General features: G+C 27.1%; 3 protein-coding genes across 12 annotated transcripts in view; 1 reads left to right on the forward strand and 2 right to left on the reverse strand.

Annotated features, from left to right (window-relative positions):
- Window positions 1–13,513, forward strand: part of LOC127290952 (protein javelin) — a 51,204-nt gene extending 37,691 nt beyond the window's left edge. For 2 of the 3 annotated variants that reach the window (XM_051319806.1, XM_051319807.1), the window contains 6 exons: window positions 6,845–7,066; window positions 7,705–8,008; window positions 9,732–11,521; window positions 11,603–11,942; window positions 12,068–12,357; window positions 13,132–13,513. In XM_051319806.1, the coding sequence (XP_051175763.1) occupies window positions 6,845–7,066; window positions 7,705–8,008; window positions 9,732–11,521; window positions 11,603–11,942; window positions 12,068–12,357; window positions 13,132–13,486 (3,301 nt within the window). In that variant the 3' untranslated portion in view covers window positions 13,487–13,513. Of the gene's footprint in view, window positions 1–6,844; window positions 7,067–7,704; window positions 8,009–9,731; window positions 11,522–11,602; window positions 11,943–12,016; window positions 12,358–13,131 lie in introns of those variants that run through there. The other variant, XM_051319809.1, reaches the window with a different exon arrangement.
- The window catches only part of LOC127290953 (calcium uniporter protein, mitochondrial), a 95,758-nt gene that overhangs the window by 49,181 nt on the left and 19,335 nt on the right, over window positions 1–27,242 (reverse strand). For both annotated transcript variants that reach the window (XM_051319810.1, XM_051319811.1), the window contains exon 2: window positions 14,581–14,827. In XM_051319810.1, coding sequence (XP_051175767.1) covers window positions 14,581–14,827 — 247 coding nt within the window. The remainder of the gene's footprint in view (window positions 1–14,580; window positions 14,828–27,242) is intronic.
- LOC127290950 (uncharacterized) lies at window positions 16,581–22,872 on the reverse strand. 7 transcript variants are annotated; one of them, XM_051319799.1, is made up of 6 exons: window positions 22,805–22,872; window positions 20,079–22,726; window positions 19,718–19,942; window positions 19,287–19,580; window positions 18,925–19,149; window positions 16,603–18,787 (listed from the first exon to the last, which is right to left on the reverse strand). In XM_051319799.1, the coding sequence occupies exons 2-6, from the start codon at window positions 21,466–21,468 to the stop codon at window positions 17,157–17,159; spliced, it is 3,765 nt and encodes a 1,254-aa protein (XP_051175756.1). In that variant the 5' UTR covers window positions 21,469–22,726; window positions 22,805–22,872; the 3' UTR covers window positions 16,603–17,156. The 7 variants fall into 7 exon arrangements, with proteins under 7 accessions (XP_051175762.1, XP_051175761.1, XP_051175760.1 ...); XM_051319801.1 differs by lacking the exon at window positions 18,925–19,149 and having other exon boundaries at window positions 16,592–18,787; XM_051319800.1 differs by lacking the exon at window positions 19,718–19,942 and having other exon boundaries at window positions 16,593–18,787.

A 27,242-nucleotide genomic window follows, 5' to 3' on the forward strand; every position in this document is an offset into this window, starting at 1 on the left:
ACTGCCATTTAAATATTAATTTTCTATTCAATTAGTATCTCATTTCGGTTAGTATTCAATGGGTATTCAATTGGAATTTTCATTCAGTTGGTATTTAAGTAGTATTTTGTATTCAATTGGTATTCAGTTGAAATTTTTAAGCAAGTTGGTATTCAAGAAGTATTTTGTATTCAATTAGTATTCAGTTGGAATTTTCAGTCAGTTGGTATTCAATTAGTATTCAGTTGGAATTTTCAGTCAGTTGGTATTATTTTGTATTCAATTGGTATTCAGTTGGTTTTTTTCAAGGTGATAATTAACAGTTATTTAAATTTTATTGAATTTTATATTATATTTACTTCCAATTTATATTAAATTTTGTGCATAAATTCAATTAGTATTTAGTAGGTATTTTTTTCAAATTGGTATGTAAATAGTATTTAAATATTTAATTTTTCTTAAGTTGGTATTTTATTTCAATTTGCATTTAACGGGTATTCAGTTGGTATTTTCTTTCAGTTGGTATTTAAATGGTATTAATGTTTTTTAAATTAGTATACAAGTGGCATTTAAGTAGAATTGTTATTCAGTTGGTATTCAGTTGGTAGTTAACTAATAATTAAATTCAATTGGTATTCATTCAGTATTTTAATTCTGTTTCTATTCAATTGATATTTCATTCGTATATAGTTGTTATTTTTCAGTTTGTATTAAATTGGTATTCAGTTGGCATTCTATTAATATTTCGTTGGTATTCAATTGGTAGTTATATTATAGTATATACATATAGTATTTTAATTCTTTTTCTATTCAATTGATATTTCATTCGTATATAGTTGTTTTTTTTCAGTTTGTATTAAATTGGTATTCAGTTGGCATTCTATTAATATTTCTATTGGTATTCAATTGGTAGTTATATTCACTTAGTAAATCAGTTATTTATTTATTTTCAGTTGATATTCAATTAATTATGATGTTCACTATGTATTCAGTTGTTTCTTTATTTTTTTAGGTTGTATTCAATTGGTATTTATGTTAACTGAATATTCAGTTATTTAACTATTATTAATTGGTATTCAACTAGTATTAAATTCAATTAGGATTTATTTAATATTTAGTTTCGCAATTTATATATAAGTAGTATTTAAATTCAATAAGAATTCAGTTGGTATTTAATTGGTATACATTTAGTATTTTGATTCTGTTTGTATTCAATTGGTATTTACATTTAATTGCTATGTATTTCGTTCTTTTTAGTTGGTATTCAATTTGTATTCAATTTGTATTTAATTGGTATTCAATTGGTATTCAATTGGTATTCAATTGGTATTCAGTTGGTATTTATCTGGTAATTAAATTAAATTGTTATTCACTTTATAATTATTTTCATTCTGAGCATAATTCTTGTAAAAATTATTATTATTATTGTTATTATTGTTATTATTTTATTAAATTAATTAATTGATTGACAACAATTTTTTATTCTAACATCGCAGTTATTTTTAAAGCAATTTAACATTAATACAACAATTATAAAAAAAAATTTCTTTCTGTTTTCGTTTGCTCATAATAGAAATTTTTTTTTTCTCCAGCTTATATACAATAAAAAATCGAATCCTTGAAGTTTAGCTTGTCGACTATATATATATATATATATATATATATATATGCGAAGCAAAAGGCGTATCGTCATTGCATTGTGTTCGTCTGAGCAGGTCGAAATTATGTTACGTAAGTTTATCGTCACTTAACGTAACGGCTTCTTGTTATTGTTGTTCTTGTTGTTATTGTTTTGCCAACATTTACAAAGTAACCTAACAACATTCATCTTATATTCTAAACTAAACTACTTTTTCCATTTCAACAATATCATTTTCGAGAGTAAAGACGAACGTGCAGAAAGTTAGAGAGAAAGTTTTACCCTTTTTTTATTTTTTTTATTGTTTCTTTATTTCTTAATGTCACATTTTATAAGAATAAATATATTCTGCTGAGTATTTCGTTGAAAAATAAAAATTTATTTTTTTTTGTTTAAACAATCAATTTAAAATTTTTATTTTAAGTCTTCACTCTCTCTGTTATTTTCACTATATATATATATATATTGTCATTTGTGATTTATTTTTAAGAGTGTGTGATATTACCCATTTCGAAGTCAGCCAAGTGTAAATTGAACATTGTATAAATACGAGGCTGAAAATGATACTAATTTAGAGATTCTTGGATGTATTGTATTATAAAAAAAAACAGATGCCAATTTAGAAACGAAAGTGTATATAATGGAGAAATTATGAGCTATTTCGAAATAATGAGATTTTTTAAGTAACACCCAATTTAATGGAATTGTAAGTCGAGAAAATATTTTATTTAATTACATAATACTAATTTATCCTGCTGGAAGTGAAAAAAAAATATATTACTGAAAAAAATATAGAATTATGGGGATAGAAAAAGATTTAATTTCTTTTTTCTATTTTAGAAAAAAGGTGAAAAATATTGAAATTTGGAAAAAGACGAGATTAAAAAAAAATGATATAAAAAAGTTATAAAAGAAGATAAATAAAATCATAAAATACCAATTGAATACAAATTTAATATTTGAATACCAGTTGAATACCAATTTTGATAAAATACCAACTGAATACCAATTGAATTGAAATATGAGGCGAATAGAAATTACGAAACTAAAAACTAAATAAATTCCAATTGAATTTAAATACTAGGTGAATACCAATTGAAAATAATTATACAAATGAATACATAATGAATCCAATTATCAATTAAATATGAACTGAAACTGAATAAATAATTGAGTATTCAGTGAACGTAACTACCAACTGAATACCAACTGAAACTGAATAAACAACTGAGTACTCAGTAAACGTAACTACCAACAGAATACCAACTGAAAATACATAAACAACTGATTACTTAAGGAACCAAATTATCAAATGAATACCAATTATAAATAAACAACAAATACAAAATAATTATATAACTAAATACTTAATGAATCTAACTACCAATTGGATACCAACTGAAAATAAATTAACAACTGAGTACTCAGTGAAGTTAACTACCAACTGAATACCAATTGTAAATAAATAAACAACTGAATACTTAAGGAACTAAATTACCAAATGAATACCAACTGAATACCAACTGAAAATATATAAACAACTGATTACTTAAGGAACCAAATTACCGAATGAATACCAACTGAATACAAATTGTAAATAAACAACAAATACAAAATAATTGTATATCTAAATATTTAATAAATTAAACTACCAATTGAATGCGAACTGAAAATAAATTAACAACTGAGTACTCAGTGAACTTAACTACCAACTGAATACTAATTGTAAATAAATAAACAATTGAATACTTAAGGAACTAAATTACCAAATGAATACTAACTGAATACCTATTATAAATAAACAACAAATACAAAATAATTATATAACTAAATACTTAATGAATCTAACCACCAATTGGATACCAACTGAAAATAAATAAACAACTGAGCACTCAGTGAATATAACTACCAACTGAATACTTAATGAACTCAATTAGCAATTGAATACCAACTGAAAATAAATAAACAACTGAATACTTAACGAACACAATTACCAATTGAATACCTACTGAAAATAATTATATAACTGAATGCCTAATGAACCTAACTACCAATTGAATACCAACTGAAAATAAACAAACAACTGAGTACTCAGTGAACATAACTACCAACTGATTACTTAATGAAACTAATTACCAATTGAGTACCAACTGAAAATAAATAAACAACTGAATACTTAGCAAACACAATAACCAATTGAATACCAACTGAAAATAATTATATAACTGAATGCTTAATGAACCTAACTACCAATTGAATACCAACTGAAAATAAATAAACAACTGAGTACTCAGTGAACATGACTACCAATTTGATACCAATTGTAAATTTTGTTAATATCAATTTTTCATAATTTAAGTTTATTAAATTAATAATTAATTAATTATATCAACATTTCGATTGTTGTAACTTTGTCAGATGAAGTGAACTCTTTAGAGAAGAGATCAGTCGTGATAGACGACAGCTGTCAAACCACAAGAGAATATTGATTCCCCTTTAATGAGCCACTATAGCTTGTCAGATGAGGATGACTTGATGAGCTGAACAAGAATATTTATGTATGTGTGTGTGTGTGTATGTTTGAGCAAATTGACTCGTGCGCGATGAAACTGTTAACCATACTTGATTAAATTTCAATCTATAATTATGATAAAGTGATAACATAAAAAAGAAATTTATTTTATTCAAATAATAATTTCTTTATTTGAAACAAAATAGCATTTAATTGGCTTAAATAAATATTTATTTGATACGTAAGTAAACATTTATTTGATACCAGTAAATATTTATTTGATACCCAGTAAATATTTATATTTGATACCAATAAATATTTACTTGATACCAGTAAATATTTACTTGATACCAGTAAATATTTACTTAATACCAATAAATATTTATTTAATACTAGTAAAGTAACTGATTATTTGCAAAAAATAACTTTTTTTTAGTGTACATTATCAACAAAAAAATACAATTTTAGAATTAATAAAAAAATAATTTTAAAATCCGTATTAATTTTTAAAAGAACAAAAAAATTAGAAACTGATCAAAAATAATAATAATAATAATTAACAAAAAAAATGGGTTATCCTACTATATATTTTAGCGAAAATAAAAAATTGTCAACTTTTGCAAATTTTCTAGTCACTTAACCGAACAATAAAAACTTCTTTTTATTGCTCGTAAAAAAGAAAAAAAAAAAATTTTTTTTATGAAGAGAAAATTTTATATATTTTTGTGTCACTCTTCACGATATATATATATATATATGTGATTATAAAAGAATTATAGAAATTTTCTTTTTTTTTCTATTTTTTTTTTCATTTGTAATTATTTCTATTAAAGAAATAAAGTGTTTTGCATACATATTTAAATATACATTTTTTTGCTGTCATAAGAGAGCAGAGAGAGAGAGACTCTTTTAACCTTGTTTACATGTTGCATCGAGGGAATAACTAATCACGTACGCGAGCCATTTTCTGGCTGACTTAATTAGAAATTACTGCAAACCAGACGAGAAAATAATTAACAGAGCTCATTCATCACTATCATTTTATACTTTAACAACTTTTTTTTTTTTTTTTTAAAAAAAAAAACTTATTTTCTCTCCTATTAAAGAATAAAAAAAAATATTACTCGATAATTTATATAACTGTATTTATTTTTAATAATAAAATAACAATAATAATAAAAATAATACTAATAATAATAATAATAATATTTTTTACAAGACTTATGCTCAAAATTAAAATAATGATAAAATGAATAAAAATTGAATTTAATTACCAGTTGAATACCAACTGAATACCAACTGAATACCAATTAAATACCAATTTAATTACCAGTTGAATACCAACTGAATACCAATTAAATACCAATTTAATACAAATTGGAAAAGTACCAACTACATAACAATTAAATATAAATACTAATTGAATACAAACAGAATCAAAATAGTAAATGAAATACCAATTAAATTTAATTACCAGTTAAATTCCAACTGAATATCAATTGAATATCGACTAAATACCAACTGAATACCAACTAAAAAGTAACAACTACGTGCTAATTAAATATAAAACCAATTGAATACAAACAGAATAAAATTACAAAATAAATACCAATTGAATATCAACTGAATAATTATTGAATTTAAATACGAGTTAAATTATAAATTACGAAACTAAATATCAAATAAATCCCAATTTGAATTTAATACTAGTTGAATACCAATTAAAAATAATTAAAAAACTGAATATTCAGTCATCATAACTACTAATTGAATACGAACTAAAAATAAACAACTAAATACGCAGTGAACCTCATAATCAATTTAATACCAACTGAAAATAAATAACTGATTTACTCAGTAAATATAACTACCAACTGAATACCAATTTAATACCAGCTGAACACAAACTGAATACCACTTTAATACAAACTAAAAGTACCAACAACATACCAATTATTTATAAATAAACATAAATAATAAATATTAATTAAATACAAACAGAGTCAAAATAGAAAATTAATACCAATTGAATTTAATTACCAGTTAAATATCAACTGAATATCAATTGAATACCGACTGAATACCAATTGAATTTAAATACCATTTAAATACCAACTGAATACCAATTGAATTTAAATACTATTTAAATAACAATTGAAAGAAAATACTAACTAAAAGAAAATACCAACTGAAAGAAAATACCAACTAAAAGAAACTACCAACTGAATACCCGTTAAATACAAATTGAAACAAAATAGCAACTTAAGAAAAATTAAGTATTTAAATACCATTCAAATACCAATTTGAAGAAAATACCAACTAAATACTAATTGAATTTATGCACAAAATTTAATATAAATTGAAAGTAAATATAATATATATTCCATTCCATTTTTAATTAACTATTAATTATCACCTGGAAAAAAACCAACTGAATACCAATTGAATACAAAATGATACTTGAATACCAACTGAAGGAAAATACCAACTGAATACCCATTGAATACTAACTGATGTGAAATACCAATTGAATACAAATGTAATATTTAAATACCAGTTGAATACCAATTTAGATGAAATACCAACTGAATAATTATTATTTAATAAAAAATTTAAAAAGTATTTATAATAAAAAAAATTATTTAAAATAATTAATAATTAACAATTTTTGAATGAGATAATTGCAATTATTATTTGTCATTTTTTTTTTACAGTGAAGGAAGTCAATGCGAGAGTCATGGAAGTCAATCATCGACTCAGGAACGTCGGAAGCTTTTAAAACGTACCCGAAGTTTGGCTGTTATTTCCGAAGACGAATCTCGCTACACTCGTGAGATTCCTCATTTTCGAATTAACGAGCCTAATTTCAACTTGACCCGGCGACCTCAATTGATCCCAAGGCCCAAATTGATTGATCGTAATTCACTCAAATATAGGTCAGTGAAAGAAAAAAAAAATATAATTCACTTTGTCAATTTTTTAATTCTATTATTTCTATTATTGAAAATTGTTTTAAAAAAAGAAAAGAAATTCCTTTTCACGATTTATAAATTAATATTAAATAATTTAATAATTAATTGATATTTAAAATATAGAAACAAAAATACTATTTAAAATACACAAAAAAATAATATTTAAAAAAAAAATGTTACTGACAAAATTTCATTAACTGAAATACGTTCGAAACATCAAAGAAGCGCGCATTGTTCCTTTGAAATGTTGGGAAATTAATAAATCTTTATTTTCTTTCATATACAAGAATTTAAAAACTGCTACCTTCGTTCATCATTATTGACTATATATTTTATCAACGTTGCTTTTATTAGAAGCTTGATTAAATTTTCTGGCCTCTTCTTTTTTTTTTTTTTTTTTTTTTAGTCACAAAATAAATAAAAAAAAAACCAAAGCGAAGGACACAACATCGATCTTTGAACGAAATTGTCACTTAAAAATAATATCTCTAATAATAATACAAATTAACTGTTTTCAGTTGAGATTATATTTTATTTTCTATTATAGTGATAAAGTTGAAAACAAAAAAATAATTTTAAAAAAAAAAACCTTTTTATTTTAGATTGTCAAAGAGTCAGCAGCAATTATTTGATTCATATGACAAATTTACTGACACAAAATCCAATCAATCAAAATCGTCATGCACACTCTATTCACCACCACCATTGACATTACTTCCGGATCCTTTGCCCTATGTACGTGGCAATAAATCAGAATCGGATCGTCTCAATATTTTAGATTGGCCCGATTCATCGAGAAAATATTGCAGTGTTCAGAATTTAGATACTGTATCAGGATTGGTGGAAATTGTTGAGGATAATTGGCCATTGGAGGAAAATCGTAGTCTCGATTGTATTTACACGCAGGTAATTGAAAATTTTATTTACATATTGTGGGAAGGGAGGCGGGAGCGCTAATTGGCTGCCGTAGTCGAGGAGAGGTAGGCGCGAGCGTTGATTGGCTGCCGGAGTCGAGGAGGGGGAGAGGGAACGATTTCCATTTGACCTTGGAACTTGGGAAGGGAGGCGCGAGCGTTGATTAGCTACCGGAATTTTAGAGGGGAGTCCCAAAGTTGTCAAGGGAGCGATGGAAGGGAGGCGCGAACGTTAATTGGCTGCCGGAGTCGAGGAGAGGGAACGATTTCTAATTAACCTTGGAACTTGGAAAGGGAGGCGCGAGAGTTGATTGGCTGCCAGAACTTTGGATGGGAGTTCAAAGTAGTTAAGGGAGCCATAGAAGGGAGGCGCGATTGTTAATTGGCTCCCGGAGCTAAGGAAGGGAAACAGTGATCGGCTCCAAGTCGTCAATAGAACTTGGGAGGTGAAGCGCTAATGCCGAGTGGCTGGCAGAGTAATGGAAGGGAGGCGCGAGCGTTTATTAGCTACCAGAACTTTAGAGGGGAGTCCCAAAGTTGTCAGGGGAGCGATGGAGGGGAGACGCTAGCGTTTATTGGCCGCCAGAGTCGAGGAGAGGGATATCAAACATTTTCCAGTTGACCTTGAAAATTAGGAAGGGAGGCGCCAATGCCGGTTGGCTTGCGGAGTGATGGAAGGGAGTAACGCTCGTTGATTAGCTAACGGAACCTTAGAGGAGAGTCCCAAAGTTGTCAAGGGAGCGATGGAAGGGAGGCGCGAACGTTAATTTGCTGCCGGAGTCGAGAAGGGGGAGAGGGAACAATTTCCATTTAACCTTGGAACTTGGGAAGGGAGGCGCGATTGTTGATTGGCTGCCAGAACTTTGGAGGGAAGTCCAAAGTAGTTAAGGGAGCCTGTAACACAGTCACAGTCTTTCCCTTATATACTATAGTTTCCCTTATTCTGTTCATCGTATGTCGCTATAGTCTATTCCGCTTTGACTTGGTTCCTCTCATTATATTTAAATTCAATTGCTTTGCGTCTGTCTTCCGGATCGGTCGTCTCTATTACGCGTTAAGAGTGTTGGAGAGATCGTTATAAACAATTTTAAAACAAAAGTAATCGCAGTGGTTTAGTGCTGTGCACTGGTTACCTGTTTCTCTGTTATTAATTTGAATTAGGTGATATCAGTTGTAAGTTGAATAATTAATAATAATTTATGTGAATGTCTAAACAAAATTACCAATTTATACTTTCCTGGACATTTAATCCTTTTCCTTTATTCCTTTAATGGTTTATTTATTGGTAAAGCGGGCAACCAATATTATAAGCCATAGAAGGGAGGCGCGATTGTTAATTGGCTCCCGGAGCTAAGGAAGGGGAACAGTGATCGGCTGCAAGTCGTCAATAGAACTTGGGAGGTGAGGCGCAAATGCCGATTAGCTGGCAGAGTAATGGAAGGGAGCCACGAGCGTTGATTAGCTACCGTAACCTTAGAGGGGAGTCCCAAAGTAGTCAGGGAAGCGATGGAAGGGAGGCGCGAACGTTAATTGGCTGCCGGAGTCGAGAAGAGCGAACGGTTTTCAGTTGACCTTGGAACAAGGGAAGGGAGGCGCGAACGCCGATTGGCTATCGGAGTCCTTAGAGTGAAATCCAAAGTAGAGGGAGATATAGAAGGGAGACAGCTAGGGAGATCCGAGTACTGTCCCTAACAAATAAACTTCTTTATTTTCAGGTAAAACGAAAACGAAAGGAACACCGTAGTCTCGACAGTATTCTTTTCGAGGACGACGATGAATTACAATATTTCGACGTTCTCAATCTTCTGCCACTTTCCAATGTTTGTCTAGGAGAATCAGCGCCAAAAATTCCTAATCGTTGTAAAGAACGTGACGATTTTTTTGACGGTATTTTATCGATTAGCGATAAAGAAAGTACGAAAGATTTTTTCTCCACCAGTGGCAATAACGAGACTGATGAGGAGAAATCCAAAAATCAAGAGGACGAGGGAAATGATTCAAGAAAGGGATTTTGGATAGAATTGGTGAGTCCATCGAAACAGGAGAGAAAAGACTTTTGGGAGAGGTTGGATGATCAGGAGCAAAAACGACAGGTGAGAAAAGAGGTGGAGAAATTTCAATCTTTAGAGAAACAGAAAGACGAGATAGAGAAGAAAGAGGAGAAAAAAGTAGAAATTATTCAAGAAGAAAAATATTTAGAAGAAACAAAAATAGAAATTACAGAAACACAGGAGGAAGTTAAAGATGAGAAACTAGATCTTAAAACAGAATTATCAATTTTCGAAGAAACTTTAAAATCAAAAGAGGCAGAGGAGGTAAAAATTTTTCAAGCTCGAAATCCATTTCCACGTTCATCTAATGTTAAAGAATTGAGTAAATCTTTAGCTGATAAATATAAAGCAAATGTGGCAATAGTAACACCCTGTGAGGAGAAATTTAAAGTTGAAGAAGTTGAAGACGTTCGATCAATTTGGATATCAGACGAGGAGGAAGAAATGTCACGTAGACCCCAGGTGTTAAAAATAATTGACAATGATCTTACAAAACGTTGTAATAAAAATGAAAATCCATCAGAATTAATTGAAACTAAAAGTATTGAGAGTGCAAGAAATTTTTTCGAAAAGAAAAGTAATGAGAAGGAGGGATTTAAAAATTCATCTATTGAAGGAAGATTCGAAAGAATTGTTAAGGAGACAACAAATATTTTTGATAAAGCCTGTAATGTTATGAAAGGAACATTAGGATTTGAAGCACGTTCAGAGAGTTCTGATCTTGGTCTAGGTTCGGAAATTGAAAGCGATAGGAGACGATCAATTGATGAGAATACAAATGGAAAATTAGAGAAATTAGAGGAAAAAAAGGATGAATCTGAAAAGAAGAAGAATTATACAAATTTAACAAGATCGAGAAGTTGTGTTGATTCATTAGAATGTCAAGATGAACCGGAATTTAATCATGTTCGTTATAAAATAGTAAAATCGAATCTATTTGGAAAGAATATATTTAGTACATCAAAGGGTGATGTTACATATGAGGGTCTAATGGATTATCTTAGGGAATATTCATTTCAGGAATTATTATTGGACAATAATGTTGTTATCATTGAACCCGTGCGTGCGGAAGTTGAAAGGAAGCCGTCAATGAATGTTAAGAGTAAAAGTTTGCCAACTTGTCGAATATCGGGTGCTATGGAAAAAAAGAGGGAAATTACTGATGAGAGAAAGAATTTTAATGAAAAATCACAAACATGTCCTAGACAAAGTTTATTGAGGAAACATTTTTTTTATCATCCAATTCGTATTAATAAGGAATTAATTGATGATGAATTGCCTAATCCTGATACAGTTAAGAATGTGACACGAATGTTTGAGGAGACATTTAGGGCGAAAAAAAGTTTGGAGAGAGATAAAAATAGAAGTTTAAGTATGAAGGATCTTAGCGTTAAGGAAGAGGAGGGTGTTAAGAATGAGGATGGCGAATTTTATGAGAAGGTGCGGGAAAGTAGGTAAGAATTGTTCCTTTATTGTCTTTTAGAAATAGTTAAAAAAAAATTTGAAGCTAATTTTTTAATTTTTGATAAAAATAGATCTCGAAGTTCAAGTAGAGCAAAGGATTTGACGCGGCATTTTGAAAATTTGAAAAAGAAGACAAATTCTTTGGCATCGGTGGTAGGTAAAGATGAGCCAGAATGTCCTCGTAGTGAATCAAAAACAAGAATTCTTGCACAATCATTTGAGGCTAGAAGTGGACATACATCACCAAGTGATTCGAATTCATCGAATAAAAATCGTATCACTCGATTTAATCAGCATAATCGTCATCATAATTGGGATGCTGGTAGTGTTAGCTCAGGTGTTTCTAGTGATTATCCGGATACGGATCCTGCTCCTTGTACCTCCTCCGAGGATGAGGAAATCGATTGTCAGGTATTACATTTCCTATTTGCTACGTAAAAAATTTATTTCCTTTACAATTCATTCATTTTAATTATTATTATTAGAACACAAAAGTATTTTTACAAAAAAAAAAAAAAAAACATTTCCGTCAATAGGACGAGGAGATCGAAGACGAAAGTGGTCCAGGTCACTATGTCTCACAGGATGTTTTAAGAAAAATTCGCGAATGTGGAACATCAGTTACATATTATGGTGGTAAGGTCGTCAATACTTATAATGGACCAATTATTTCGCCAATGAATAATAAACACTTGAGGAGGAGAAATCAATTGCAGGACTATGTCAAGTTCCGTTTAGTTAAGAGCAATTCGTGTGATAGTCGATTGGAACTAACGGGAAAAGTTGTTGAAGAAAAGGTCAAGGTCGATAAAAATTCTGATCTAAGGTAAATGAAGGAAAAAAAATTTTTTTTTTTATATCTTAATATAGTTTTATCAAAAAGATTAAATTTTTTGATATCTATAATTATTAAAGACAATTAAAAATTAATTATTTGTAATTCAGAAGAGTCACTGTAATAATTCAAAGCATTTTTCATTATGATGAATAACAATTTAAAAAAAAATACGTTAATCCGATATGATCTAGTGGCAAGAATACCAATTGTTTTTTCTGAAAATTAATCCAATAATAATAATAATAATAATAATTACTATTTGGAAATAGAAAAAAAATCCCATATGATCTAGTGGCAAGAATACCTATTTTGTAAAAATTAATCCAAAAATAATAATGGATTTCTGTTAGGTTAGGTTTTAGGTTATAATTATAAGTTTGAGGAATTAGTGTAAGTCAAATGGAAATCTACATTATCATAAGAGGAAATTTTTTTTTTTTTTTTGCGGGAATTTTAAATTACTTATTACTAAAATAATTAAATTACTTATTGAATTATAAAAAAATTAAATTTACAAAAAAAAAATTGAAATAATTAACAGTGATTAAATATATTATTAAAATTTTCAAATTCCTTATTGTGTTTTTTTTCATTAAAATATTTTTTAAATAAAATTTATATAATAATAAATATTTATAAAATACTTGAAATATTTATTTATATATAAATTTTTATTTTTCTATTTTTCTACTTTTTATAATATTTTTTTATTTAAATATTTAATATTAAAAAAAAAATTTAATATTTTTTTTTTAATTTTAGACAATGCACAATAGCGGAAATGCCAAGTATTGAATTATCATTGTCAATGGAGAGGCAGGAGATGAAAAAAATGATGGAGGAAGAGGAGAAGGAGATAAAGAAGAAGAAGATTAAAGAATCAAAGAAAGAACCACCGGTGGTGATTGGCTCAGAGCCAAAAAAAGATGAGGGCAAATGTTTAAGAGCCGATTTTAAATTGGGAAAATTGGATGAATCAAATTCACGATTTAGTGCATTGTCAAAATGGCAAATTAATGAAAATGGATGGCGAAAAAATACTGAATTCGATAAAATGGAATTTGAAGAATTTGAAATACTTGAAGATAGTTTAAATGGAATTGACAATGAAAGTTAATAATAATAATAATAATAATAATAATAATAATAATAATAATAATAATAATAATTTATTATTTAACAATAAAATAAAATATTTATTATTTGTAATTTAATTATAAATTATAAATATTAATTTAATTATTAATATATAAATATTAATTAAATTATAAATATTAATTTAATTATTAATATAAATATTAATTTAAATGTAAAAAAAGCAAAATATCAATTTTCATTTTTGATAAAAAAAAAAAAGGAAAATTGATCAAATTTTTGCATTTTTAAGTCAAAAATTAATTCGTATTTATTTTATATTAATTACAATATTCTAATTTATAAGTTTCAATATTTTTTTCCCCCCATATATTTTTTGGAAAAAAAAAAAAATATTTTTTCGTGAAAATAATAATATTTGTATAAGTGATTCAAAAATTTTATGTAAAATGTATGTGTGTGCAATAAATTGTGAATATTTTTATTGCGATTGTAAATAAAAAAAAAAAAAAAAAAAACTTTTAAATTTATAGCGTTAAAATTTTTTTTCTTTTTGCAAAAAAATAATGAAATTCTTAATTAATTAATTTATTTATTATTATTATTATTATTATTATTTGATAAATTCAGTACTAAATTTATTTTTAAAATTTTTTTAAAATATTAAATTCTAAAAATTTGAAAAAAAAAACATAAATTAATAAATTTAAAAAAATGTTTAATTTCTGTTTACTTTCAATTTTATTGTATAAAATTTTTTTTATACAATTTTATTTTTTTGCTTTTTAAAAAAGAAAAAAATATTAATTTAAATTTACGATACAATTTAAAAAGCAGTGGATTGTGAAAAATTTTGTACAAGGACAAATTTTTCTTTTCTATTTTAAATTTCAATTTAATTTGTCTTTTTACTTCGTTTTTTTTTTTTTTTTTTTTTTGTTCTCGAAGAATATAACAAGAAAAAAATGCTTTCGTGTGATTTAAAGAACAGCTTTAAAAAATCTCAAATTTTATGTCTGGGATTTTTTTTTTTTTTATATATAGTTTTACGATATATATATATATATATATATATATATATATATATATATATATATATATAAATAAAGAACTTACCGGAAGTCTCAGTATTATTTGTATTTTCTTTACTCTTCGTTTTGGATTCCTTCGTTGATTTAAATTCGTCTTTTGATTCTTTTCCAAAATCTTTGGAATCTTTGTGATCCATCGTCGTCATGCCTCTCATAATAACTGATTCCCATAACATTTCTTTTCCCATCACAGGACTGAGAATTGGAGTAAATGTTGTTGTTGATGAATGACTTCGTCTTGAAATATTTCGCCATCTTCGACACCATGTTTCCTGTAATCATAAAGAAAAAAAAAAAAAAAACGATTAGAAAAATATTAAAAATTTTTTTTTTTTTTCAGTACCATATAACACCTAAATAAGATTATTAATTAATAATATTAAAAACATTAAAATTAACAAATTTTTAAAACTAAATGAAAATTAATTTTTCTTTAACGAATTTGTTCTATATATATATATATATATAAATGACCCACATTTTTCATACGAGAAAAAGAGTTAGAGAGAGAGAGAGAGAGAGAGAGGGAGATGCCATTTCCTAGATTATATTGATATGATAAAATATGAGTTGTACCTCTTACCATATATTGTACTCAAGGAGCAAATCTTAAACGTAATCTGAAGAATATAATCTCTATCTTACATATACTAACTCGACCCAATTCGAAGGTCTCTGAAATTGCAAACTTAATCCCAAGAAGGATGATAATGAGAGGCCTTAATATATATATATATTTGCAACTTGAAAATTGTATCTTAATATTTTGTGACAAAAAAAAATTTTTATGTAAATAATTATAATAATTATTTATTATTATAATTCAAATTTTGTTAAACAATTTTTAATTTTAATATATATGATGATGATAATAATAATAATAATAATAATAATAAAAATAATAGTAAACAATAATAAAAATAATAATAATAATAATAATAATAATAATAAACAATATTAACTGTTACGTAATGCAACATAAATAATAATTTAAACAATGGTTGGTTACACTTGATATGGAATGACCCATATGAATATAGCCGCAAGTCCCCCCCCCTTCTACCCACCCTCGCAAAAAATGACCTAAATTTTAAGGTTATGTTCGTTTCAAGACTCCGAATAGGGCCGCATGTCCTCCCCCTAAATTTTTTGGTTATGTTCATTTCAAGACTTATTCAATATAGCCTCGCAAGTCCCCCGTCTCTCCCGCCAAAAAATGAAATAAATTTTGAGATTATGTTCGTTTCAAAACTGAATAGAGCCGAAAGTTCACCCCTCTCTCAGTATTTCCCGCCAAAAATGAATTTAAATTATGAAGTTATGTTCATTTCAAGACTTTCAATATAACCACAAGTGAAGGTAGATTTCTTGCCAAAAATGACCTGAATTTAAAGGTTATGTTCGTTTCAAGACTGTGAATATAGTCGCAAGCCCCCCCCCCCTCCTTCCTTACGTTGAAAGAGAGGTGGATTTTCCGACGAAATTGAACTAAATTTTAAGGTTAAGTTATTTTATCGAGAAACGACCAAGAAACAAACATAACCTCAAAATTTAGGGCAAAATTTGGCGCAAAAAGACAAAGAAACAAACATTATCTCAAAATTTAGGTCAAACTTTGAAGGAAAATGACAAAAAAAAAATGAACCTAACCCTAAATATAGATCAAATTTTAGCTGGAAAAATTTTAAAAAATAGATAAATTATTATTGTCTAAATTACAATTTTTTTTAATGTTAATTTATTTATAATTTTCTAAATTATTATTAATTTTTATCAATTTTTAATAATATATCCTAATCTTTCAATAATATATAGTTAAAATTATTTAAAAGTATTTTAATTATTTATAATAATTATAGATTATTTAATTCCATTATTATTTAATTATTATTAATTTTTATTAATTTTATAGATTTATTATTTAATTTTAATAATATTAACGATATTACAATCATTCAATATTTTGATATTCATAATAATGATTATTACAAATATTTGCCATACTTTTAAGATTAGAATTATAGAAAGAATGCATTCAATTTTAAGAGAAAAATAAAAACGGAAAAAATATACAGATGATAATAATAATAATAATAATAATAGTAATTCTAGTGTTGAGATTATTTACATTTTATAATTTGCATTTAAAATGTAGTACCACGTGGCGGGAAAAACTAAAGTGATTTAAATTTTAAACATCTTTAGTTCGTTATACGATCCTCTCTCTCTCTTTCATAAGTTTATGGATCGTTATTAGCTCGTTTCCATTTCATTAAAAGCCAAGGAGAAATCGAAAATTGTAGAATCCTCATATTCTACTTTTTGTTAAAAATTAAACAAAAATAAGGTTATAAAATAAAGAAGACGAATAGATTATTTAATACAATATCTAATTTAATATTTGCATTAATTTTTTTTTTAAATTCACCAATTTAATCTTTACTTAAACATATAATTAGATTTTATTTAAAATTAATAAATGTTAAATAATTAATTTAATATAAGGATAAGAAAAAAGTTAAATCATCTAAATAAAATATTATTTTCGAATAATAATAATAATAATAATAATAATAATAATAATAATAACGTAAATAAAAATTAAGTTTCATTTTCCGTTAAGTAAAACTGAGTTTCAGTTTCATACAAAAGATTAAGTGTATTTATCATATCAACCATTCTGCTTTCGGTTGGATTTTCAATATCGTGCATTTTCAATATCAACATATCATTTTCATACCTCTTATCAACAAGAACAAATTTCAGTTCAGGAAGAACGATATAATTTATATTTATATCTTCAAAAATGCGATTCATATTCATTATACCTGCTTGATTTCTAATTTCAATTTCATACATTAGTTTTTGAGATGAAGGATTTGATCCACTGTTGGTATCAAATGATTGTATTTCACGATTTGAAGAAAATAGTTTAATTTGATCAAATTTAATATAATCATTTATTTTACTTGAGGCATGAATTTGATTTAGTTCTACAGATGAAATTGCTAAATAAATTTTAATTGGTTCTTTAATCCAATTTTCATTACACTGTCTAATTGCAATTCGATAAATAGCTGCTAAAAATCTTCTATTATTATCTAAATTAAATGTTAATGTATAATGCCAATGTGAATAGAATGCATAATAATCTTCAAAACGAAGATATCGTCGATAATTAATTAATTTCTTATAATTATCAAATACAATATCAACTGGTTGCTCATAGACATGATTATAAATTACATTAATTCTATGTCTGGCTTCATTTGCATCTTTTATTTTATCTAAATTTTTTTCAAATAACAAATCATCAATGTATTTCGCATTTTTAAATTTATATATACTATAAGAATTAATCTCAGCAGTTTTCAATTTAGAAAAATCTTGTGCAAATTTTTTATAAGTTGGTACTGAACTTGAAATTGATTTTAATCGTAAAATGTAATTTTTTAAAATTGTCTTTGCAATAAGATCTGTACACATTGGTATTTTCTCAACCATAATATTTACTGCTTTTTCAATAATTTTCATTCGTGGTAAATAATTAGATTCTATTTTATTCAATTCTTCTAAATCATTAAGTCTTTGGTTTTTCCAAATATTCTTTTCTATTGTTTGAGATTTCATATCTATTGTTAGAATATTATTTTTATTATAATAAGTATTTGTTATCTTAAAAAATACATCGCTAAATGTTATATAACTATGCTGTAATTTTTTGTCAAGTTGCGATACATCAACAACACCATACTCAGAATCAAATATTACATGAAACCAAACTTCTTTACTGTGTTGAAATAAATTATTAGATGGAACTGGTACTTTGTCACTTAAATAAGTAATATCATTGAAGAAAAATTCTTCTCCTTTCATTATTTCAAATTTTTTAATAATTACTGGCTGTGTAATAATTTGTTTAGTCCAAAATTCCTTTTCTTTTAATGGGAAATTTAAAAATGGAGTTTTCATTTGTTCTAATGCTAAATTTGTTAAATCTAATCGAAATTTTTTATTCAATACTTCGTTCAACTTAATATAGTATATTCCCAATTCTTTGAAGGCTGTAAAAACATTAAAAAAATTATAAGAAATTAAATTTCGATTTACTGCAATTTGTTTAGACGTCCCGGGAATATTATCCAAATCAATTTCATCTGCTGTTGTCTTTAAACTTTCAGTGTCTTTCATAACTGATTTAGAATCTTCCACAACTTTTGGAATTACATTTTCTGTTGAAAGAATAGAATTCTGAATTAGAATTTTAATTCTGCTTGATTTAAACTATCAAAACAATTTTATCAAATGGAGAAATTAATTTTCACATTTTTATTTTAATGAAATAGAAATATATTTCTATTTGATATACCTGAAACATCAGAGCTCACAATAGGATTTTTATCATCATGCTGATTAAAATTAACTGCTTCATCAGAAGGATTTAAATTTCCTTCCTCCAAATTATTATTTGCGACAGTTTGTTTTGACGTCCCGGGAATATTATCCAAATCAATTTCATCTGCTGTTGACTTTAATCTTTTAGTGTCTTTCATAACTGATTTATAATCTTCCACTACTGTTGGAATTACATTTTCTGTTGAAAGAATAGAATTCTGAATTAGAATTTTAATTCTACTTGATTTAAACTATCAAAACAATTTTATCAAATGGAGAAATTAATTTTCACATTTTTATTTTAATGAAATAGAAATATATTTCTATTTGATATACCTGAAACATCAGAGCTCACAATAGGATTTTTATCATCATGCTGATTAAAATTATCTGCTTCATCAGAAGGATTTAAATTTCCTTTCTCCAAATTATTCTTTGCGACAACTTGATTTAACGTGCCGGGAATATTATCTAAATCATGATTATTAATTGCCTCTACTACTGGAATTGACACCTTTTTTTTTCTCTTTTCTGGAATATCCAAATCAATTTCATCTGCTGTTGACTTTAATCTTTTAGTGTCTTTCATAACTGATTTATAATCTTCCACTACTGTTGGAATTACATTTTCTGTTGAAAGAATAGAATTCTGAATTAGAATTTTAATTCCGCTTGATTTAAACTATCAAAACAATTTTATCAAATGGAGAAATTAATTTTCACATTTTTATTTTAATGAAATAGAAATATATTTCTATTTGATATACCTGAAACATCAGAGCTCACAATAGGATTTTTATCATCATGCTGATTAAAATTAACTGCTTCATCAGAAGGATTTAAATTTCCTTCCTCCAAATTATTCTTTGCGACAGTTTGTTTTGACGTCCCGGGAATATTATCCAAATCAATTTCATCTGCTGTTGACTTTAATCTTTCAGTGTCTTTCATAACTGATTTAGAATCTTCCACAACTTTTGGAATTACATTTTCTGTGAAAGAATAGAATTCTGAATTAGAATTTTAATTCCGCTTGATTTAAACTATCAAAACAATTTTATCAAATGGAGAAATTAATTTTCACATTTTTATTTTAATGAAATAGAAATATATTTCTATTTGATATACCTGAAACATCAGAGCTCACAATAGGATTTTTATCATCATGCTGATTAAAATTAACTGCTTCATCAGATGGATTTAAAATTCCTTTCTCCAAATTATCACCAGGCTGATTAACATTTACTACTTCATTAAATGGATTTAAATTTCCTTCTTCCCAATTATTTTTCAAATTTTTTTTCCAATGCACTGACAAATGGTTTACTATATAATTACGTGTTATTTTCACATCTACATCTAGATTAAGATAGGGTATAACTCTACGGAGAATATCATTTCTTTCCATTTCTAATTTATCATCAGAAATTTTATTTGTTGTTGGATTATATTCACGATAGGAAATTTTGTTCAAATCATCTTTTATTGGCACAACGGGAACTTGAAATGGATTCCCTTCGATGGTTCTTAATTCTGCAGTATTACCAAATGATGATATACAATTTGGTCCAAAATAATTTTCACCACCAGGATAAATGTATTTGATGACTTTATAGTTATCTTTCTGATAAATAACTTTTGGTATTAGTCCAGTATGATCAGGTAGCAAATTTTTATTATTACCAATTTTTATGTCAGATTTCATTGATAATAGAAGATTTTTAACTTCTGGAATGAATTTTGCACTCAATTGTGAGCTATGAAATAATTTACGTAATAATTGATAAGAGAATTTAGATAATTTATAGGCTAATTCAAAGCCAGGATCCAAAATTTGTAGGAAGGTAATTGATAAATCTTTAAGAAAACCTTTAATGAGACATTTTTCTGCAACAATTTGAATAGCTGATTTATAAATTCGTGATATTAAAGTAGTTAATGGTAATTTAACAATTTGTCCTGATACACTCCAAAATGATTGTGTTTGTATTCTAGCAATAATGTTATTCAAAAATATATTTGAAGATTTTGATGCAACTCCTGCCATAGATACAATACTTAAAGCATCTAAAGTACAACTAAATCCTGCTTGTACTTGGTTATTTATGTTTATACTTTGAACACAAGTATAAAATGGTATAAGAGATTTTAAAAAATCTATTACTTTCTCTCCAACTGTTGGCTCATTGAAATAATTTACTAAATTGTTTATAAATTCATTGGTTTTTATATCAGCAACTCTTTCAATAAATTTTGTTAAATTTTCTTTATCATATTTTAGATACTTTCCAAATGGATATATTTCTATTTTTAAAGAAGGATCATTAGCAACTGCTTTACCATATTCTTGTTTATTATTATTATTTCTTTGAAGTAATGTCAAAGTATTATTCACTTGTTTAATGGCATAATAATTGGGTATTTTATTTTCTACTATGGCAAATAGTAAATATATATTTTTATTTTTTTTTTGGCGATGGTGGAACCAATGTCGAATACATATGATAATTAGAAACATATGCAAATCGAACTGTTGTATTTATTTTTATTTTTTCTATTATATTACCATCCTTTAAAACTTTTTTCAATGAATTTTGTTCAATTTGATTAAATATTTTTCGTACATTATTAAATTGCAGATTATATTTTTCTTCTAAATTAGGAAGATCGTCACAATGCTTAGGAAGATATAAAAGTTTAAATAAAAATTGTGAAAACTTATATACATCAACAAAATGCGGTCTTATTTTAGTAATATTTTTATGGCAAATCGAATTAAGTATTTCAGTGGCAATAATCGTTCGACTTTTTAATTTTTTAAATTCCTCTTCCATTTTGTATTGTAAACTTTTTTTAACTTCATTATTTATTGTTTTTACTATTGTAATATTAGCAAAATGAAAATAATTTTCATATACCTTATGCCAAAATTCATTATTAAGTGATGATAAATTTTCTTTTCGAAATTCTTTCTTATATTTGCGAGCGTAATAAAATAATGCCGGCATTGCATATAATTCCAATATCAATTGATGTGTTTCATTGGTAAATGTTTGAAATTCAATTGCTTGCGATAGAAGAATATAATTTTGAAATGTTTGATTTTCAATATCATCATTAATTGAACGGGCAATTTTTAAACCAACCATTGCGTATGTATAATTCAAATCAATTATTTTCATATTATTTTCCTCTGGTTTTGGAAATAGAGACCAAATATTTTCATTGAATACTTTTTCAATTGTCAATGATGTCAATTTAATTGTTTCATTATTTGTCCAACAATGATTATGATTTGTATAATTTTCTGAAAAGTGTTGAAATACATTTTCCTTAAATTTTGAATATGTTATATTTTTTCCTCTATTAATAATTCCAGCCAAATATCCAGTAATGTGTCCATAGTGAAAAAATAGAGCATTGTCAATTATATATTCATATGTTTCATTAACGTATTTTATGTCGAGTGTTTCATTTTGCCCACCACCATAAAGATCACTTCCTTTTAGTATTTTTTGAAGAAGTTGAAGTTTTATCATTGATTCATTTTCAGTAGAATTATTTAAATATTGAAAAAATGTATTCAATACAATAACAGAATTATTTCTCTCTTCGAATGAAATTAAATTCAAATTGTTAAAAATTAAACCCAAACTATTGATATAATGACAAACTGAAAGAAATTGAAAACTTCTGAGCTCTTGAATGGGTACTGTTTGGTTCATTTTCTTAGAATTAATTAACAACTTTTTTCTTAAAATCGGTATTCAAAGAATCTGAAATTAAAATTTTTATATGAAACTTAAAAAAATTTAGCAGATTTTGTATTTTAAAAAAAACTATTAAAAACTTACTATACGTATTATTCTTTGTCAGCAAAATTATTTGAATAGACGAAAAGTAGTTATAACTGAATATTCACTTCGTTGACTAATTTATATGTAAAAGTAATAATTATTTATCTTTTTAAAGTTAAGAAAATATTTTTAAAATTCACGATCTATTTCAATACTTTTGCACGCTTTTGTAATTTAAAAAAAATATTTTCATAAAAAACAATATTATACGTTCTATTTATCAAACTGAATTTTATTAATTTTTTATATTCCAAGTTGGTAAATAGATAATTATTTACTATTGTTTGATAAACTGATATTTTTTCAAGGATTCAGTTTTTTACACGTGTTGCTTTATTGCTTTAAAATTTTTAAAATTTATTTAAAATGTTAACTTTTTTTTGGCTTAAAAAACTTGTTATATGTTGTAATGATCTGACTTTTATTGCCAAATGATTTTCTCGCCGGATGGAGTCCGGGTACCTATTTTGACTAATTACTTTAAATCTCGGTAAATAACGTGAAGCGCCATCTATGTTTCGATTGATTTCAGAACTATTTCTTACTATAATGTAGAGGAGAGGCATAGTCATTGATGAGTCTTTATTTAAATCTTCGAAAGAGAATGTATTGTTTAAATAAAAGAATAATAAAATATACAAAAATGAATTATTACACAAATTAATATAGGAACGAATCAATCTATACAATGCAAATAAAAAATTAATCTCTAGAAAACATAACGATAAAAGAACAAGCTATTCTAGAAGAGCATTCGCTGAGCTCCGATCGCGCTTGTCATCAATCCAGAATAAAGCGGATTTAAACATATTTACCACGTTCGCGAAGATGTTGATGAGGGTGACGCATATTACTTTCTTACTTTCGCGTAGGGTACATTCTAAAATTTACCCCCTAGACGACGGTACGGACGGATACTAGGGTCGTGCACGCTAGATCAATTATTATTCGTAATCAAGAAGAAGCTAGATATTGGATTTGGTTCCAATATTTATGCGCGACGCAAAGCTAGTGCAAAGTAATATTCACTAGATGTCTCCTTTACCCGAGAAGCTCCGCGAGATGGGGAATCGAACTAGTGTATCATCTTTGTCAAGAGAGGAGCGAGTCTACTCAACAAGGACAGTTCTGGTGGCAGTGAGTGGGTAACCTGGTTCACCAGTCTTCCACGGAAGCGCCCATAGGAATTTCGGTTCACCAGGAGGAAGAAAGGTGAAGGGTGTTACTATTCCGCATGAGCGCCTACAGGAATAAGTACAGCTTCTTCTAGGAAGTGAGAAAGTCTCCGCGGTGTTCAGAGAGACGCACCTCTACTGAGCGCCAGGTAGCCAGGAGTAAGTCGCTTCCAATAGTCAGAGAAGCACCTCTAGACGAGTCGGAAGAAGACTGAGGAAAAGGTGCGAGACGAAAGGTATATTAGGGAAGGGATAGGGATACCTATAGGGAAGGGATACCATCAGAGGTACTTCCGGCGCTGCTGGAAGTGTGTAAGTTGGCTTCCCAGCGTCGAAATCCAGTGACAACTGTTCTGTAGTATTGGAGACTAGGTACAGCAGCATCCAAAGCCATAAGCACCTTCTTAACGTTCCCCAGGTCAGTTTGGAAAGACTTGGTAGTGGAACAGGAAGCGCTTTAAGCGTCAGCAGCGGAAGAATTTTGATTCCATCCGACCTTGAAAAACGAGACAATCGAAGAAGAACGCGAGAAGTGTAAAAAGCAGGACGAAGCTGAGTGTCTTTAGAGGATCGAAAAGAAGATCAAGATAGTAAAGTCTTGCGAAGTTCAGAAGAATGTCAACATGACTATTAAGAACGGACTTAAGACTCTTCAGAATCTTGTTAGAGAAGACCATCAGTCCTAGCTGATTAATGGAGATAGCAAACCTGGTGGTGCTACAGGCTACATAGAGATGAACCAGGAGAACGGTAAACAAAAGGAGGTACCTCTTGTCAAAAAAGATTTCCAAAAGCGACGATAGCACCAAATTCTAAGCAAGTAGAAAGAAAGCAACGAGTGGATCAACAATGATAATTCGAGTCTCAACAGAAACAACGTATGCCGATGTACTGAGCAAATTTCGTAAGGATGTGAATCCGGACATCAGTCACGAGGTCGTGGTTGTAAGGCCAACAAGAAAAGGAGATCTCCTGATGAAAATCGGAGAAGTCTCCAATAAGGAGACATTCATTTCTGAGGTCACCAAAGCGGTTGGAAGCATGAGGAATGTTTTGACTATGAATCAGCAGGTCACACTGGAGATCCGCGACCTAGATTGCCTTACCCAGGAAGAAGAAGTCCAACAGGCGTTGGCGGAAGTGCTCCAGAAGCCAGGAAGCAAAAGGGTAATAATTCCTAGGACCCAACCGACTAGGAATGAAGTTCGTAGTTGTTGTTTACCGACCCAAAGGAGACGGACAGGGTGGAAAAATTTTGATGCATAAGGATTATTTTTATATGTTGTCCAATAAAAAGAAGGGTGATGCGGTAATTTGGTACCATCGGTAAATGGCGAACGGCCACATTGGAAGAGTTTGTAAGGCAGCTGACACATCGACTGCGTGCTTTAAATCCGGTGAAGTTGATCATAAGTTTGCAAACTGTAGTCGAAGCCCAATCTGCTTCTTATGTAGAGAAATATTATTATTATTGTAAAATTTTGCTGTAATGGACTACAAACTTTATTATAATATTTTTTCGAAATGTAAAATTACTTGTTTGAAAAATGTAAATTTTTTTGGTGGGGTTTTTTTTTTTTTAAAAAAAATTTTAATATCTTCATATTGAGAGGTAAATTTTGTTTCTTTTTTTTTATAACCACTACTATTACTACTGTTAAAGAAAGAGATAACATTTTGTTAAAATCGAAATATCAGTGTTTTTGGCATAAGACCAAAAATTCTCCCAACTACTAAAAGTAAACTGTGGAGAATGCAACAAAAGGGAAATTGTTTTTTGTCGCTCACTTGGACTAAGAAAATATCTCTCAAAACGTGAGAGACAAAAGAGCCATAGAAAATTTATCTTTCTTTATTAAATCAGAGACTTTAAACTCATTTTGTAATTAATGCTGCTCTTTTAACATATTAAATTTTAATTAAATGATAAAAATAAATAAATAAAAGTAGATTTATAAATAGACGTACATAATAGTAATAATAAAAAATTATTTTTAGTTTAATAAAAAAATGAAATAAAGAAACTTTTTCTGTTTTGTAATAATTATTTTCTATACAGAAGAATTTATTTAAAAAATGTTGTTTTAGTAACTTTTGAAATTATTTACTTTACATATTATTATTGTCATTATTTATTAATATTATTATTTCTGTTATTTTTTATTATTTAAAAATTTTTTTTTTATTTTTTATATTATCATTTGTATCATATTAAAATGAAAAAAATTCATTTTTGAGTGCTTTTTAACATAAAAGTAGTAGATAAATAAATATTTTTCTTTTTTTGTTCTTTTCCTTTAGATATCTATGTATAAATGTGAAATGTCAAATCGTAAATTTCAAAATGAAATAAAAAAGGACTTGTAGACATATTTTATTTCACCTTATATATATATATATATATATATATATATATATATATATATATATATATGTATATATAAATATGAAGTATTATTTTATTTTATGGAAAGTAGAAATTTTTTCAAGTATCATTCTCAAGGGAAAATTTTATGATAAAAATTTTAAATTCACGTCGAGTTTACCTCATTGGAGATTCTCAATGATATGGAAACAAAATTTGTTTGTCGTATAAATAAAAAAATAAAAAAATAAAAAATCTTAAAAACTCGAAATGGAGACATAAAAAACATTTTATGTTTAAATGCATATTTTTTTTAGATATAGAAACCAGAAATTATTATTTATCCAATATGAAAAAGAATTGTCCAAATATTTCTTTTTTTTGACACACAATTTTTTTTTAAATTTTGAATTTAACAGAAAAAATTTTTTTTTGCACTTTCAAGGTTTAAAATTAATTATTTGACTATAATTACATTTATATAAACAAAATTAAATAAAAATATATAAAAATTCTTTGTCAATTTAAATTAAATACAATTGCACGCTGAAAATAAGGTTGTTGCATTATTTATTTAACGTGGACAACACAAAAATAAAATGCATCAATGCCGCCGTGTATTTGAATTAGAACGTGAAATCAATTTTCTCTATTTAGGGCGAGTTAAAATAAATTAATTCTTTATATACAAAACAGTGACACACTTTTTTTAAATTAAAATGGAAAAAAAATTTTTAAAAAAATTATTGAGGTTATGTTCGCCTTTTAATCAAGATAAGTGATCTAATTTTGAGGTTATGTTTGCCAATTTTAATCTCATTTAAACTAATTTTAAGGTTATGTTTGCCTCATGATAGAAGTGAAAATTAACTATAAGATTGTTTAAAAGAAAATT

Source organism: Leptopilina boulardi, unplaced genomic scaffold (assembly GCF_019393585.1).
Source record: "Leptopilina boulardi isolate dan_hultmark-lab unplaced genomic scaffold, ZJU_Lbou_2.1 LbouV2_97, whole genome shotgun sequence".
Classification (NCBI taxonomy): domain Eukaryota; kingdom Metazoa; phylum Arthropoda; class Insecta; order Hymenoptera; family Figitidae; genus Leptopilina; species Leptopilina boulardi.

What these genes read in the sequence shown, in the direction of transcription:
- LOC127290950 (XM_051319799.1), bottom strand. Translation starts at nt 21,468, where the DNA reads ATGTTTCTAATTATCATATGTATTCGACATTGGTTCCACCATCGCCAA. An exon ending in TGTGAGCTCTGATGTTTCAG is followed by an intron (nt 19,150 to 19,286) that starts GTATATCAAATA and finishes TTCTTTCAACAG; the next exon opens with AAAATGTAATTCCAACAGTA. An exon ending in TGTGAGCTCTGATGTTTCAG is followed by an intron (nt 18,788 to 18,924) that starts GTATATCAAATA and finishes TTCTTTCAACAG; the next exon opens with AAAATGTAATTCCAAAAGTT.